Source organism: Lissotriton helveticus, chromosome 9 (genome assembly GCF_964261635.1).
Source record: "Lissotriton helveticus chromosome 9, aLisHel1.1, whole genome shotgun sequence".
NCBI classification, from domain to species: domain Eukaryota; kingdom Metazoa; phylum Chordata; class Amphibia; order Caudata; family Salamandridae; genus Lissotriton; species Lissotriton helveticus.
The window spans coordinates 223,015,215-223,033,572 of NC_136070.1; the positions used below are offsets into that span (position 1 = coordinate 223,015,215).

The 18,358-nt window shown below is 44.4% G+C and overlaps 1 protein-coding gene across 1 annotated transcript in view; it reads left to right on the forward strand.

Annotated features, from left to right (window-relative positions):
* The window catches only part of TOGARAM1 (TOG array regulator of axonemal microtubules 1), a 778,500-nt gene extending 760,631 nt beyond the window's left edge, over window positions 1–17,869 (forward strand). The window contains exon 22 of the mRNA XM_078659754.1: window positions 16,167–17,869. Coding sequence (XP_078515880.1) covers window positions 16,167–16,420 — 254 coding nt within the window. The 3' untranslated portion in view covers window positions 16,421–17,869. The remainder of the gene's footprint in view (window positions 1–16,166) is intronic.
* Window positions 17,870–18,358: the final 489 nt, after the last annotated feature.

The window sequence follows — 18,358 nt, forward strand, 5'->3', positions numbered from 1 at the left end:
TTTTTCCTGCATGCTACAGGCCTGGCTTTAAGAGACCTTCAAAAAGAACTGAAAGTAACTTGCCTTTGGCTGTGCATCATGGGATACCAAGGGTCTCTGGAGGGTTCCTTAAAAGCCACGTATCCCTTTTCCAGACACATAATGGCAGTCTATGAGGCTTGTCTGTCCAACCCTTCCTCTCTATCATGCAAAGGATTTTTGTGAAGGGGAGTTTCTATATGTGTGGTGAAACTCTGTAAAATGTAATGATATTATTTGGCTATCCTTTTCACTTCTGGATGCTGGTGCTGGCCAATGTAGCCTTGTTAATGCCAGGCTGCATTATTTGTCTTTTATTTTCTCTTAAGTGTCTATGCAGGACTGCAGAAGAAGACGACTTAAGAGAATATTTTGATTGCTCCGGGGTCCCCGCACATGGGCGGGACTATTCACAGATTATGACTATAACAGAGATACCACGACTAGAGAACTGGAGTTACAGGTAAGAAACTACTCCTTTCATATTATAACTTATTCATGTGAAGCGCATCAAATTTCTTCAATGTTTACAGTACTGTACTATACATGCTAAGTACTTCCTCTTTCTTTAGAAAATGCAGCACTGTGTATATATTGAAGAAATTGGAAGTACTTGACCTGTTGTCTATGCAGTATATGTTAAGCTGGATGTTCTCTACATTATGAAGATGTTGAAATATGAAATAATGACCTTTTTATGTGCCTTTAGAATGGACTACTAGGAGACTGAAAGAATCTAATATGTAACTGGACAAACTAGAAGTCAGTATAGTTTTTAACACATGTAAAACATGAATATTTCTGTGGAATGTGTTTTGTAGAAACTTTGTCAAGTATTTCTTCTTAATTCATATTTATTGATAGTATAATCAAGGCTCCTGTATCAATCAGATCACCTTTTTCAGCAATCAATACAGATGAACACCCTGGAAAATAGAACTTCTAATAGAGACTTCTAACCTCAGATTCTTCACCTTTTGAATATTCCGGCTTTCGACTGGATACACAAACTTTTCAGCAGTACCTCTGTGCTCCTGTAGGTGGCACCTTCAGCTCCAGACTCATGCCTTTCTGAATATTATGTGTGGAGCCTATATAGGCACCTCTCCAGCACACTGACGTCTGTTCCATTCTTTCCACCCACAAGAGGCAGATCTGGAGCTATCGTGTATCTATTTGAGACCCCTTTTACCTTAAAAAATGTGTTAAACACTATGCAAGGGAAATGTCACCTTCCAAAATAACAGGTTTAAACCTTGTAGGGACTGTTGCAAGCAAATGTCTGTGACAGACCCTCATCAGCTTTACCTGTGGCGCCTGGGGTCAAGTCATGACTCCTAAGGCCTTTATTGATTGTTCATTGATAAACCCGAAGGCCATATGAGACCACGAGGCAAAACTCTACATCGCCAAACATTGGAAGATTTCATGATGGCACTGCTTCAAGTTAAAAGTACGATCCCGGAACCTTTCCAGATCCCGAAGTCACAGGAGTGGTTCCAGGGATCAGTCTTTATCTTGATCAAAGTTGTTGGGTAAGTGAAAGAAACGAGCATTGGCAAAGCCAATCAGTCTCGCCTTTGTAAGAAGACCTTTTGGCTTTGCCAATGTGTTTTATTCATGTTGTACACCAGCGGACCTGCTGTTAATGGAGTAGATGTGAATGGCGTGGAGTGTTGTAGAGTGGAATGGCGTAGAGTGGAGTTGCATAGAGTGAAATCGCATGGAGTGGCATAGAGTAGACCGGTGTAGAGTGTTGCAGAGTATAGTGATAGAGTTCAGCGCTTAGAATTCAGCGGTGTACAATGCAGCATCATAGAATGCAATGGCATAAATTAGAGTACATTGATGTAGAATGGTGCAGAATATATAGAATAGAATATAGTGCCATAGAATGCAGTGGTGTAGAGTAGGATGCAGTGGCATAGAGTGGAGTGATGTAGAGTAGTGTAAAGTAGAATGCAGTAGTGCAGAGTAGAGTGGCATAGAGGTCGGTGGAGTAGAATGCAGTGTTGTAGAGTAAAGCTCATTGACGTATAGTAGTGTTGAGTAGTGCGATGTAGAGTAGAGTATAGTGATGCAGAGTGCAGCAGCATAGAATTCAGCAGCATAGAATTCAGCAGCATACAATGCTGCATCTCAGAATGCAGTGGTGTAGCTTAGAGTGGTTCATAGTAGAGTGCGGTGGTGCAATATGGAGTGGCATAGAGTACAGTGGTTTAGAGTGGAGTGATGCAGAGTAGAGTGACGTAGAGTCCAGTGGCCAAGAGTGCATTGTTGCAGAGTGGTGTAGAGTGCAGTGCAGTACTGTGTGCAGAGTACAGTGCAGTGCCGTAGAGTGCAGTGGCATAGAGTGGATTGTTTCAGAGTAGAGTGCAGTGGCGTAGATTGCAGTAGCATCGAGTGCAGTGGTGCAGAGTAGATAAGACTGGTGTACATTGGATCAGTGTGGAGTACAGGGTCATAGAAGTGAGTGTTACTGAGTAAAGTACAGGGCGTAGAGTGCATTGGCATAGAGTGCAGTGTTGCAGAGTAGAGCTGTGCAAAGTAGATTGGAGTGGCCTAGACTTGTGTAGTGTAAAGTTCAGTAGCGAAGAGTGTAGTGGTGTAGAGTGCATTGGCATAGAGTAGAGTGGTGCAGAGTAGAATAGAGCGGGTAGAGTGTAGTGGCATGGAGCAGTGTAAAGTGAAGTGGTGCAGAGTAGAGTGCAGTGGTGTGGAATATAGATGGTGTGGTAGCACACAGTCATTACAGACAACACATTTTCAATTGAAATGACCATGACCATCACATTTGCGCAGACATACAGTTTTACTAATAAAACCATACAGCGTACACATGATAAGTCGTGGAAATGGCATTACGTAGTGGACTGATTTGTTTTAATCATATTAAAGTATTTGTTTCCACTACACTTAAGAATTTACAAAAAATTTGCTTCATTTTTGCTTTGCTAATTCTCATATGTTTTGAAATACATGCACAGTTCATTTAAATGTTATGTAGTAGAAGAAAAACTCTTTCTTACACCCAGTATCCAGCAATTTTGTCACATAAATCCTCTCACTTTAAAGTCAGAGAAATAAAATAAAATGTCAAGCCCCCTCAGAAGGCAGAGCCTGACATTTGACTTCTGTCTTTGAATGCACAGCAAATGTAACAAGATAAGAGCAAGATTTACAGAAAGTAGCACTTTCAGAAGAATACGTTGCTCCTTGGGAGGGCCGATCTCAGCCTGGACAGACTAAACCAAATAAAGCTAGCAAATCGAAAGCCAGAAAATGTGAGTTCTGCACTGTCTGGTACGCTTCGACCTAAAAACAGAAATCTAAGTGGGACTTGGCCCTTCCCCGCCACTATTATTCTCCTGAGACGGCGCGTGGATGGGGCCATACTTCTCGACTTCTCACTCACGAAGTCTGTTGATTTTGGAATCTACTACACAACTCTTTTTGGCGCAGCTCAATTTTCTGGTGCTTTTTGACACTCCAAAACAGATCGAAGAGCTCCATCAGGCCACGCTTCAACTCTTCGGTTCCTAGAAAACTCCCTCTGGCAAGCCTTTGGGCCCATGGAGCTGAGAGGCCCTCTATGTGAAATACCACCAGCGAGTTTGGCATCTGCTCCGGTTGTTCCACTGAGCCCACCACTGGACTGCCACCAGCTCCAGTGTTCTTACTCCACCTATGGCAACAAGGTCCATGCTGGTTCCCGGAACTTCGAACCAGATACCAAGACTAGAAGACGAGGTATCGATTGTACTATTTGACTCCAAGTCAATGCTGGTTCGACTGAAGCCGCGCCTGGCCACTGATGAGGCAGCACTTCTTCTACCCGACCCTTCTCAAGGGAGAACACATACTCTGCATTCCCTGTTTGGCATGGATGCGGAAACAGAGTACCCCACGAATTATGAGGTTGGCCAACTATACCACGAAGACAAATCGTATGATCAATTACAAGTGGCGAGTAACCTCAATACATGAGTTAGGGCTCCTCTCACCCCTTGGGCCTGCCACTGAAGAGAGTGCTTCTTATGCCATGGTAATGCGTAAGGCGGCCGAAGTCCTTGACCTCCAGCTCCCTACCTTGGAGTTCAAGACCAATGTGCTTAAAGAAGTCCTGTCCTGCAAACATCCCAAGGCCCTTATACGGTACTTTGTTGGGGCATAGGCCAAACCTTGCTTTAGCCCCTTGATCAATTGCCAGATTGCACAACGCCACCTCCCTTGCCTAGGTAACACTGCATTTTTATTTCAGTACCCCTCCCCCGAAAACTAAATGGTGCAGGTATCTGTAAACAAGACTTACCGCAACACGTTCACAACTATTCCACCCCGTTAGGGAGTCACCATGGGCGGCGACGTTCAAAAATATAGTCTTCTCATCTACCAGCTTGGCACTTGCTCTTTAAAATCTTGCTGGGACACTGTTCCCATGCTCTTTGGGATTCGATGGCTCCAGTCCTCCCATGTATTCCCAAAGATCTCTGACCTATCTTTGCCCCATGCTAATCAGCATGGTCATGACACGGCCAAGACAATTCGTTGTGGCTTGAACACCGCTGATCCCAACAGGCAGAGTATTGGCACCAAAGTCACCATTCCCCACCATGCGTGGCTGCAGTCTACTGTTTTTTTCAGGCGATCTCCAGTCGTCCCTAGACATTTCATTCTATGAGAATCAACTGTTTGGAGACAAGGCATACTCCTGTTTCGAGCTGTTCAAGGAGAGCAGGGCCAGTGCGCGTTCCCTGGGCTTATCTGCACCATCTCCCCAGCCCCATCATCCCTACTGCTCATATTGCTGCTCCAGCAGGGGTGCCAGCCAATCCAACCTCCACTAGGTACCTAGCAGTTTCGAGGCTGAGGTGCTCACTGCTCCCCTGTCAAGGTCCGTCCACTACCCTTCCTGCAGGCCCCCCTGCCATACCTCCTTAGTGTGCCCTTAGCTCAGCACAGTTCAGACAGGTGGGTCCTGCAAATTGTTCGGCAGGGATATGCCCAACCTTTCATTATTTTGCTGCTGCACCTTGCAACGTCCCACTAGTGACTGATGGAGCACCATCTCTCTAGTTTGTGGCAGGAAGTACTAGCCCTTTTGGCCAAGGGAACTATCAAGAGGGTGCCCATGCCAGGAGTAGAATGTGGTTTTTATTCCTGCTACTTAGTGGTGCCTTAGAAGGATGGAAGTCGTCAGCTTATTTTTGACCTGCACCTTCCCAGCGCCTTCTTCTGGAAAGAGAGATTCAAAAGTCTCACACCCACCCAGGTCTTGTCTGCCCTTAAACCTGGAGACTGGATGGTGGTGTTGGACCTGCCGGATGCCTATTTCCAGATGTCTATCCTGTGGGCCCATCAGCGCTACCTGAATTTGGTGGTCGAACGGGGCATTTTCAATTTCCTGTGCTCCCCTATGATTTCACCACTGTCCCTTGGGTGTTCACGATAGTGATGGCGGTTGTGGCAGTGCAGCTTCGGAGGTCAGAATTGCCAGTCTTCACCCACTTCATCAATTGGCTGTTGAAGGCTGACATACCCCAGGCTGTCATTAACCACCTCCAGACTGGGGTTCACTGTCAACATGCCGAAGTCACACTTCACTTTTCCTCAGAAGCTCCCCTTCAACTGGGCTATTTTGGATACAGTTCAGTTATCCAGTATTATGGGTGTCTTTCATAGATTCACATGCCTGAATAATTCCCCGTCGTCGAGACGGGAGTCTCCGGTACATGGAAAAGTAATGTCCTACAGACATACATAGAGAATAGTAGGCCTAAAGGCCTCACCTTAGTAACATATCCATGTCCTTTTGTAAAAAGGACCAAACTCTAGATAAGAGCCAATCAGCTATCACCTCCCTCTAGAACCTTCCTGGCAGGAGCCTCAGTCCCTCAGATTTTCTACCGCACGTTGTGCTAAGGGAGTCTCCTCTGAGCTCTGCTCAGATTCTGTGTTTTTTCACTTCATTAAATAACTTTGTTGTCAAGGGTTCTTTTCTACTATGGATTATCTTCAAATACATTCTTTAAAAAAGGTCTGGTGAGGAAAGACTGCAAGGTATGTCGCACTTTCTCAAGTACGTTTTTTGAGAAGTCGTGAAGGGCGACTTTTAATATGGTGTCAAACACTAAGACCAGAAAGGAGGTTTTTATTTTCTCCAGTAAAAGTGATGAGGCGTTGACCTCAACATCTAGGAGATCTCAAAAGAGAAGAAAATCTCCTCAAACTCATTCCTCGGGGGAACATCCTGAGAAGGCCCTCAAAAAGACCACTTATGGGTCTTCTGGGTGCAGTTCTTCAAAATCTCCTCACTCTGTGGAAAATGAGAGTAAAGGACTTGCTTTTGGAGAAAAATCATGTGAAAAAGACGACTTCGGAGCCGTCAAAATCACCTCCTCTGGTCATAGGACCCTTCAGGAAGGCTTCTTCTATACCTCCTGAGGTAAAGACTAAGAAGCCAACATAGTCAACAGGATCGTCGACGAAGAAACCATCATCATTGCCTATTACAGCCTCTTCGTCTATGATGGCCTCGTCTACGATGGCCTCATCTACGATGGCCTCATCTACGATGGCCTCATCTACGATGGCCTCATCTACGATGGCCTCGTCTACGATGGCCTCGTCTACGATGGCTCATCTACAATGGCTCGTCTACGACGGCTCATCTACGACGGCTCATCTACGACGGCTCGTCTACGACGGCCTCGTTGACGATGGCCTCGTCTATGACTGCTCGTCTATGACGGCTCGTCGACGACGCAGACGGCCTCGTCTATGACTGCTCGTCTACGACGGCCTGTTTACGGCGTCGACAATGGCCTCGTCTACGATGGCCTCGTCTATGATGGACTCATCTACGATGGTTTGTCTACGATGGCTCGTCTACGATGGCTCGTCTACGATGGCTCATCTACAATGTCTCATCTACAATGGCTCGTCTACGATGGCTCGTCTACGATGGCTCGTCTACGACGGTCGTCGACGATGACGTTGTCGTGGACGACAGCCTCGTCTATGACTGCTCGTCTACGACGGCCTATTTATGGCGTCGACGATGGCCTCGTCTACGATGGCTTGTCTACGATGGCTCGTCTACGACTGCGTCGACGACGACGGCCTCGTCTATGACTGCTCGTCTACGACGGCCTGTCTACGGCGTCGACGATGGCCTCGTCTACGATGGCCTCATCTACGAGGGCTCATCTTCGATGGGTCGTCTACGCTGTCATCGTCATCGACGGCCTCCTCTATGACTGCTCGTCTACGACGGCCTGTCTACGGCGTCGACGATGGCCTAGTCGACGATGGCCTCGTCTACGATGGCCTCGTCTACCATGGCCTCGGCTACGATGGCCTCGTCTATGATGGCCTCATCTACGATGGCTCGTCTACGACGGCGGTGTCGACGACGGCCTCGTCTACGACGGATCGTCTATGGCGTCGCCTACGACGGCCTCGTCTATGACTGCTCGTCTACGACGGCATAGTCTATGACGGCGATCTCGTCGACGAGGGAAATTTCGACAATTCTGGAATCTCTTATAATGTGGTAGAGAGGGCTGCTCAATGTTTTAAGATCTCAATGGTCTCTCAAGAACAGGTCTGCTTCTTGTATGACTTCAAAGAACCTCTCAAGAAGGCAGTAAGGTCAATACCGATTATCGATTACCTATAGTCAGAAGGGGTAAAGGTCATGCAGAACCCCACCTCTGTATCACCAGTGATCCCTCAGATGGATAAGAAGTATAGGGCGCCAGATACAGCACCGGCGTGTTTTACAGGAATCCTAAGCTGGACTCCGTGGTGACACAGGCGGCCCAGAAGACCTCCAGGAATCTTTCGGCCTCTTTGTCGCTTCCTCCTGATAAGGAGGGAAGAAGAGTGGACAACATTGGGAACAGGTTTTCCTCAATGTCGGCAATGACGGTAAAGGCCGCGAACGCCCTAGCGCTCTTGGGACGCTATAATAGGCAATTGTGGGCACACATAGCCCCATACCTGTCGGAATTGCCAGATTCATCCAAAGAGGAAGTAAAGAGGATTCTGCTAGATGGTGAAGCATCGGCGTCAGAAACTATAGACTGCGCGATGGATATCGCTACGACAGGGTTCCGCCAGTTGGCTGGAGCAGCAGTCTTGCGGCTCCAAGGATGGCTAAAGGCAACCTCTTTCCGTCCTGAGGTGCAAACAAAGATTTTCGACATGCCATATGATAGCCAGTTACTATTTGGCACAAAAAATTGACGAAGCAGACACTGCGAGAGCTTTGGGCACTCTTCAGTATAAGAACCAGTCCTTTAGTAGAAATAGAGGAAGAGGACAGTCTTCCTACAGAGGGAATTATCAATACAAGTCTTCCTGCTCTTCAGGCCAGAGTAGACCGCAATACCAACAGCACCAACAACAGCAAAACAAACAATCCTCTTTTGGGAAGACGTCCTTTCAAAGTAAAGGACAGCGGAAATAACAAAAATCTACGGCTGCTTCTACGAGAGATCTCGATTATGCTGCAAAAAGGAGCAATAGAGAGAGTACCTCCATCTCAGAAGGGAAAAGGGTTTCATTCCCACTTCTTTTTGAACCAAAAAAAAAAGACAAGAAGTGAAAACCAATCTTGGACCTCAGGGCCCTCAACAAATTCCTAAGAAGCAGTCGTTTCCCATGGTAACGATCCAGGAGGTCTTGCAACTACTGTAAGAGCAGGATTTTAGGGCGTCCCTAGACCTACAGGACGCTTACTTCCATATCCCAATTCACAGGAATCACAAAAAGGTACTTGCGATTTGCAGTAGCAGGCAGACACTTGCAATTTCGTGTTCTGCACCGCGCATATTCACGAAATGTCGTACCCCGGTGGCGGCATATCTCAGACAGTGCCATCACCAAGTCTTTCCGTATCTGAATGACTGGCTGGTAAAGGCTCCATCCTTAGAAGACGCGTCCAGGTCTTCCAACGCCTGTTTAAAGCTTTTCGATTGCTTGGGTCTCACCCTCAATCAGGAAAAATCGGTCCTACAACCTTCTCAGTGCATCAGTTTCCTAGGTGCAAACCTGGACACACGGTCAGCAAAAGCTTTCCCATCCAGAGAGAGGATGAACAAGCTCCTTGTACTAGCTGCTATAGTAGCCTCGAAGAAAGTCTTGACAGTCCGCCTCTTCAAATCCCTCCTGGGGATGATGTCATCTGGTATCCTCCTGATTCCTCACTGTCGACTACGAATGAGACCTCTACAGGAGGCGCTCTCGAAGCAGTGGCTCTAATGCACAGGGTCATTCGACGACCACATAAAAGTGAATCCTCAGATGCTCGGAGCCCTGCAATGGTGGATGTCTTCTCAAAACCTGTCTCAAGGCTTGTCATTCCTGCTTCCGGCTGCTCCTCATGTTGTCACAACAGGCGCCTCCTTGGAAGGCTGGGGAGCTTTTCGGCAAGAGCTACAGATAAGCGGGAAGTGGTCTCCTATGGAGAAGAAACTACATATCAATCTGCTCAAACTGCGGGCAGTCTTCCTGGCCCTTCAAGTTTTCCTGCCAAGAATCAAACATTCCCTGGTGCTCGTCCGGACAGACAACACCACGACTATGCACTACCTCAACAAACAGAGAGGGACACGCTCGCTGACTCTCTCGCGAGTCGCAAAAAAATCTGGAATTGACTCATACTCCACAATGTAACTCAAAGGGCGGAATATGTCCCAGACACGGACAATGTGCTCACCGGCGCGTTGGGCAGGCAGAAAACATCGTCACACGAGTGGGAGCTAGATCAACAAATTATCGACCAGATCTTCTCCAGATGGGGCACGCCGCAAATCGATCTATTTGCGACGAGAATGAACGCCAAATGCCCACACTTCGCAAGTTGGGATCCCCAGTCAGGGTCTCTAGGGAATGCTTTTTCCATCGCATGGCGCAACGTCTTTGCGTACGCCTTTCCGCCATTCCCGATGCTTCCCAGAGTCCTCCAGAAAATTTAGGTGGAGCCTTGTACTCTAATTTTAATAGCCCCAACTTGGCCGGGGCAACATTGGTTCACAGAGCTCCACCGTCTATCCTTGGAGCCGCCGATCCACCTGCGGCAGTATCCATCTCTGCTCACAATGAACAACAATCAAGTTCAACATCCGGATCTGAAGTCTCTCAGGTTAGCTGCCGGGCTCCTGAGTTCCAAGAGTTCCACAATCTGAATATTCCACAAGACTGTAGAGACATTCTTGCCAGAGCAAGGGCGGATAGCATGACCAAAACGTATTCCCTGAAATGGAAGCGCTTTTGTGTTTGGTGTGCAGATCAAGGCATTCAGCCTTTCTCCTCCTCCCCGGAGCAAATCTTACCTTGTCTATTACATCTGACACAGTCGGGCCTAGCCCACTCCTCCATTAAAGTACACTTAGCAGCAATATCTCGTTATAAAAGAACTTCAACGAGTCAATCTCTCTGGTCAAGCAGGTTGATTAAGCAATTTCTAAAAGGATTATACAGATCTTTCCCGCCAGTATGGATGTTGCCACCTACCTGGCATCTCAATGTGGTTCTTAACCAGCTGATGAAGCATCCGTTCGAACCAGTACACAGAGCTGACCTAAAGTATGTCTCGTGGAAAACAGCACTGCTCCTGGCGCTCACATCTGCAAGGAGGGTCAGTGAGCTACAGGCGTTTTCAATCCAGGATCCTTTTCTACAGTTTATAAACGACAGAGTAATCCTGAGAACCAATCCTAGGTTTATCCCAAAAGTCCTGTCGGACTTCCACCTAAATGAACCTGTGGTTCTGCGTTCCTTCTTTCCAAACCCAAGCACGGCAGCTGAGAGATCGCTGCATTCTTTGGATCTCAAACGATGCTTGACGTTTTACATTGAAAAAACAAAAACATTCAGGAAATCTAACCAGCTATTCGTAGCTTACAGCAGACCTAGGAAAGGTCTACCACTTACCAAGCAGAGCATCTCCAGATGGATTTCTGCAGCCATTGCTTTCTGGCATGACCAAGCTGGACAGCCATTGCATTCCAAAGTGAGAGCGCACTCCACGAGAGCTATGTCCACTTCTATGGCTCTCTTTGCAGGGGCGCCAGTCATTGACATTTGCAGGGCGGCAACATGGAAGTCGCCGCATACCTTCACTAGGCACTACTGCCTGGATACGGAGCTGATGAATGATGCAGCAGTGGGACAAACAGCGTTACGCCATCTATTTCAGTAAGGTGAGCCTTCCTCCGTCCCTCCATCCTACTCTGATATGCACATTTCTTTACTAATACTTATTGTGGATGTCTAATGATGGTTCATGCTCACATGATGTGTATTATCTAAGGACTTGTATTTGCTGTTCCATCAGAAATGTGAACTCTGCATTGCTTGCTACTCTGATTCAGGCATGTGAATCTATGAAAGATACCCATAATACTGGATAAGAAATGTGTTACTTACCTGTAACTGCAGTTATCCAGTATTGGTGTCTTTCATAGATTCACATGCAACCCTCCCGCCTTCCCTGGAAGGACTCATCTAATTCTCTCAGTATCACGCCTACTTAGCTTAGTGCGTACGAAAATCTGAGGGACTGAGGCTCCTGCCAGGAAGGTTCTAGAGGGAGGTGATAGCTGATTGGCTCTTATCTAGAGTTTGGTCCTTTTTACAAAAGGACATGGATATGTTACTAAGGTCAGGCCTTTAGGCCTACTATTCTCTATGTATGTCTATAGGACATTACTTTTCTATGTACCGGAGACTCCCGTCTCGACGACGGGGAATGATTCAGGCATGTGAATCTATGAAAGACACCAATACTGGATAACTGCATTTACAGGTAAGTAACACATTTCTTTTGTGCCCTTCCCCAGGAACATTCAGGCTATGATCCCAATATTTCAGCTTCTGTCCTGGATTGCAGTGAGGTCAATCTGAGGCTGCTGTAACTGTTGGCCTCCTACATCCTGCTGAGCAAGCACGCCGTGTCACATATTCGGACTAAGCAATGAGACCTGAACTCTCAGTGGGCCGACCATTAAGGGAACTTCTTCGACCACGTTCAGATTTTGGATGAGACGGCAAACATTCTGCTGTTTTGGTTGCCGGATCTCGATTAGGTCATAGGCAGAGCCCTCATGCTTCCTCATCCAGAGCTGACGGGGGTGATTGATGCATCGCTTCAGGGTTCGAGTACTCATCTGAGAGACATGGAAACCAGAAGACTCTGGTCTTCAGTGGATTCCCAGCTCCATATCAACCTTCTGAAGCTGAGATGCCACTGCTTGGCGCCAAAAGCCTTGCTTCCATCCATCAAAAGGAGGTTGGTATAGGTGCTCAAGGACAACACCTGGGCATTTGGTACTGTAACAACCAGGTGGGGTGGGGTGACGGACAAGAGGCCCTGCACGTCTGCAAGAGCATTCCTTGGTGGGAAACCACTTGGCAGGATCGTTGGAAGCCAGAGCGGACAAGCTCAGCTGTCAGCTCCTAGCAGATCATGAGTGGAAGTCAAACCCAGAACCGGTGCAAGATCCCTTGCGTGAATGGAGGGAAACTTGCCTGGATCTGTTTGCACCAGGGATAACATGCAGTGTCAGCACTTCTGCACTTTGGAGTTTCCAATGTGTCTCTCACTTGGAGATGCATTCTATCTCGATTGGAACTCTGGACACCTGTATGCCTTTCTGCCAAAACCACTCCTGCCCTGAGTTGTCAAGAAGGTCGGTAACAAACAGATCTAAGTCATCCTAGTGGCCCCAGATTTGGCCCAGAGAGGATAGTATCTGGATCTCTAGGGGCTTTGCAGCTGTCCTCCGATTAGGCTGCCCCTCCGGAAGAATCTGCTGTTGTTCTGTACCCGGGCTCTCGCAACTCCCACCTTCATGCTTAAAGATTAAGCAAGGACAGCCTCTGGAGTTGGTTAATGTCATCTTGGCAGCCAAGCGTCCCTCTACAAAAACTGTATATCTGTTGTTTGGACAGATATATGATTTGGTGCAGTACTTGGCAGTTAGACCTCCTACAGGTTAAGTTATCTGATGTTTTGTTATAAGTGTTGTCTCTAGTATGGCCCAGCTTTGCTCAGGGCACAGTTAAAGGGATACCTTTAGTGTTTATTTGCGGTTCCCCTTTTCCATATTCATTCTTTATTCTTTATGTCTCAATCACTTCTGCGCTCCTTGAAAGATTCACAATATTTGTTTGCTTCCTCTCCCTTTGCCATGATACAGTGGGACCCTAACTTGGTCCTTACATTTCTTTTTTTTTTTTTTCTTTTATATTAACCATCAAAAAGTTGTCATTAAAGAATACAAGCATACAAATTACACTGAGTAACAACAAAGACTATGGCTTGAGTTGGTCGTCTGAAACAGGTTCCGGGGGGGGCACAGATACATCCGCGATAGTTATTCCATTTGTTCCCTAGGGAGGACCATATTTTGGGACACCCACGAGAGACACGTACAGTTTTTTCTCTAACATGCACCAGTTCATGTCGTTTTTCCAGGAGTCCACCCTGGGTGGCTCCTTCGCTCCCCATAGCTGCGCTATGTTCTGGTCCTTACATTTCTGATATACACTCCCTTTGAGCTTGAGCTTCACAGCTGCTCCTTTAGCTCCATCAGCGCAGCGTGCGAGTCCGCTTCAAGGTCTCTGTGCTAAACTGCAGTACACCCCTTTCTTCACAGACAAACTGGTTTTCTGGACACAGGCATCTTTCTTACCTAAAGTAGTTCCACGTCAACAACGGACCACCATGCCAGTGTGCTATGCCCTGCCTCACCCCTCTAAGGAGGAGTCGAGAGTCCACCATTCGGAACCCCTGAGAGCTCTCAGCTTTCATATTGAAATACCAAAGAACACCGGGTTGTTGTGCAGAAGAGACCATCTCCCACCTGAACATGTATTGCATTAAGACCTGCTACACACTGGCCAAAATACAATCTCCATGAAGGAATACGTGCTCATTCTACCCGGGCCAAAGTTACCCCCACTGCATTGGCATGTGGAGTCCCTGTGCTGGACACTTGCCAGGCAACTTCATGAGTGTCCCTCCATACATTCACGTAGCACTATTGTCTCAATAGTTGGGTTTGCCGAGAGGGGCATTTTTTTCCAGTACGGTCCTGCAGGACTTTCTGGTTTGAGTTCATTCTCAGAACCCTCGCCGAATAAGTACTGCTTTAGTAGCTATTCAAAAGGTGAGGAATCTGCAGCTAGAAGTCTCTACGAGAGGAACAAGCTCTTACCTTTGTTAATGTTCTTTCTGGTAGAGACTCTGTGTAGCCTCAGATTCCTCACAAACCCTCCCATCCTCCCTTTTCTGTGATTGATCTAGGAATCTACACACTGATCACACCCAGTTTGCTAAAGGGGCTCAGCGTCTGGGGACGCAGATAGCCTTGAAAGCATCCTACGTCAACATACTGAAGTGGCGCCTTTGTAGGCTCTGGACATCATTCGTCATATCTGTATCCAAAAGTTTCCCTATCCAGTCTGCCATCTGGGGAATATTCAAAAGGTGAGAAATCTGCAGCTAGATAGTGTCTACCAGTAAGTGGTTTACTGAAGGTAAGTAACGTATTCTTTCAGTACATTTTTTCCAACCCTTTTGTCCAGAGTGCATTCGGGTATGCCATCTGACCCACATGAATTCTCTCAATAGTGCACTTTTGTATGACCGAAAAGCTCATCTTGTCTGTCCACTCCATCATAACACCTGATAACCATGTGAGCAACAGGCATATTTCTTTTGCCATAGTTTTCTGTACAAGATCATACAGTCTTTGTCTGTTTCCATGTTCACAGAAAACGCAGTAGAACCTTTCATTTACTCCACATAAAATCAATGTGTTCAGGTTCTCAGTCTAATCCATGTTACACTGTGCAAACCTCAATACGCAGTTTCCCCTCTGGTCATATGCTCAACTTCCAGTACTACCTGAAATTTTCATTTGGTTGTCGTTATGCCCATTCTCTTTAAAATGTCTTTCAGTGAGAGATTGTTCATTCTGAAGTATAATATTTGGGTGTTGTTCCCTGCCTCATAATTTTACTTAACTTTGTATCATGCCTATATAATGTAGACCCAGTAAAAATAATTTTAAATTATTTGTCCTGTCCCATGAGCAACCAATTTTTCACTATATAATCCCTTTAATTTGGTTACTTTGTTTAGAGCTCTCAGTCACAAATGTTAATCCAGAATTTAGTGTTTTCGCTTTGTAGTGCAGTAAAAGTTGTCTTTTCATATGTTTATTATTTGCACACTTTTCTGTAACACTTCATTCATATATTCTCTTTGCTTGAATTGATTTTTCATGTGAAAAATATGTTCTTCAAAATGTGTGTCTTTTGAAATAATTTATTTTAAACAAACTATCCGGCTGTATTGTAAATTACTTTTTAGTGGCAAATGGTGTGAAAACTCGAATAATACACGCGTTATTACAATACGTTGTCTAGTTGTATACGTTTTTCTTAATTGTTTGTTTTCATTACTCATTGCCGCTTCTTGAGTGCAAATTATTCAGTTCATCGATATTCCTTATTCAAAGCATTTTGATACCGAACAATATCAAGAATAAATCATCGATATCTTACATAATCAATTGTTAATTACATTTAATCTAATTATAATATATTGATGCCTCAAAAGTATAATGTTCACTGAAATGCTTTGAATTCTTTCAAGTGAGTGTTGGATTGAACAGTTAGCTGAAACATTTGATTATACAATATATAATTATGATTTAAGAAGAAATGCTGTGCTCACATAAAAATGTGCAAGAATAAACATTTTCTTTATAACTGATTCATACATTTTGTCAACTTTAGTTCATCTAAAAGTATGCAGCATGGTGCTGCTTTAATGATTACAAAGGAATACGATTTTGGAAATATACGCTAATTTCTGACACACCCAGATTTTTTCAACAAGGATTACATGGAGAATTTAAAATATTGAGTGGGATTCTGGTTTAAAATTTGGATTTTAGTATGGGGAAAGGCATATAGACCTAAATGGAAGTTTCTAGACCAACTCACAAGGGTATTGAACTGGCCCTCATCTGATTTTAATTTAGTAATCTGTTATTCATCTTCATTTAACTACCAATTATGTCTAGTTTTAAAGTGTTCTAATGCTGAATATGTTTCCCTCATTACAGATATTGTGATGGATTTGTACCCCAGGAAACCTCATGCTGTAGAGCAAAAAGTTTTAGTTGTTCTTTGGCATCTCTTAGGAAATCTTACAAACAGTGGCTCTCTTCCTGGAGCTGGAGGAAATATGCGGACAGCCACAGCTAAATTGTCAAAAGTACTTTTTGCAGAAATGGGTGAAAGTCTTTTGAACCAGGCTGCCTCCCAACCACTGCACATCAAAAATACTTTAGAAGAATTTTTAGAGCGATCTACCTAAGTGTAATTTAAGAACCTGTAAAATATCTGTATATATTTATATATAAATATATTTATATGAAAAAATATCTAACTAAAGCAGATGTGATTAACTAAAAACTGTTTACAGGATGACAAATGGAGCACTTCCAAAAGTTGCTTTTTCACAGTGCCTGCACTTTCTTTGTACATAAAACTGATGAAAATGCCTGCTTTTTGTTATCAACATGGAACGCATCATTTGTCTTATACCGGCACAACATGTATACCAGATCAGTATGACAGACTAAGATCTATTTGCACATGCTCCTTGGAAGAACAACATGGAATCAGTCCACCACTTCTCCTAAAAGGAGAGTCAGACCTGCTCATTTGCACTCTTAAGGATACAGATATACCTGACCACTTGTGTTCTGTTGGATGTCAACTAGGTACTTTTGAGAGAAAGACAAATCTTATGTTATGACAGAATCATGTTCAAACATTTCTTAATGCAGCCTTCCCTTTTATAAATACATTGGAAATAATCAATGGAAACTGTATTTGAAGAACTGGGTGTACATGTTGGAAAGAAATATTTATGAATTAGATCCTTTCATGATTGTGCAGTATTAGGTTGTTTAGCTGCTTGTTGGTGTAAGTTGCTAAATTGCTGAGCTCTATAATCATATGCTTAACATTGTCAAGTTAATTTAGACTGAATTGAAGCATGGTGGTCAAAATGTCTGAAGACAAAAATTAACTATACTGTCCATCCTGTCAAAAGAAAAAATGTCCATGTGCTGAATGTAATTTCTGTATTTGATGTAAGTACTAAAGTACATCTGTTGTCTTAACAAGTTACAATTACTGTTCAATTCACCGCAACCATAGTGCCAGGTCTTACATAGTTTTTCAGTGAGTTATTCAACTGCAAGTCCTGTACGGTACTCAATTTCCAGAAAAAAAGCAGTATGGTACAAAAATAAATGAATTTATTTCTTAAAATGCAGACCTGTCTCTTGAAAGCAGTGTGCTTACATTTAGACTGCCTTGGGGGCATAATGAAAAACTGTCAGCAAATAATTTTTTTACGTGTTATAATTCATATGAAATAAATAATCACTACACAAGTATCTCTCTTTCTTTAAGGCAATACTGTTGAGGTTCTAGATTATTTTAACACACTGAGTAATTATCAGAAAGTAACATAGTTAAGCACCTGTGTGAAAGGTAGCAATGCTGGGTGTATGAGATCAATTTGCCCTCTAAGGCACCCTGAGATCCTCATCTTATCAGTACTCCATATTGTACCCTCCATTTTCTTTGTTTTCTGTACTGTTTTCCCAACCCTCTTTAGTTACTGTTAACATGACAATCCTACATTTAAAGGTAGCTTATCTTAAATAAAAAAGATAAGCTTGTTAGAACAGAATCTGACAAGTACACCTTGTATCTTTTACAAAATGTACTAAAATACTGTGATATATTTTCCAAATGTCTCTGTGTTGTTCCTTCAATTTGTACTCATAGGAAAGTTAATATGATGCATGCAAACCAAGTACAGATACTATTACCACACTTTATAATTTGCAGTAGAAGAAACACACTGCGTCAGCCCCTGCTGTGTCATTTTCGGGGCACAGCTAATGCGATTGATAAAACCTATAATTCTGCTAGAGGATTCTAACCATAGGTTTCGCACTTAATGAATTTCTCCAGTTTACAGACTGGACCTAAACCTTTTTTATAGCAATTGCTTTTGCTCACCAGTAGGTTGCATCATTGTTTTCCGCAGCAGCTGAGTTCCAACTATAGTTTAGACACCACACCAGAATGATTACAAGTTCCTTCTTTCACACACTCCTACTAGGGTACAGAGACTTGGTCCAAAATATTTAACTTTTCACCAACATTTTATTCATCAGCAACAAAGCAGTGTGTTAGGGAACTTGTCACTCCAAAAAATACAAGCTTCAAA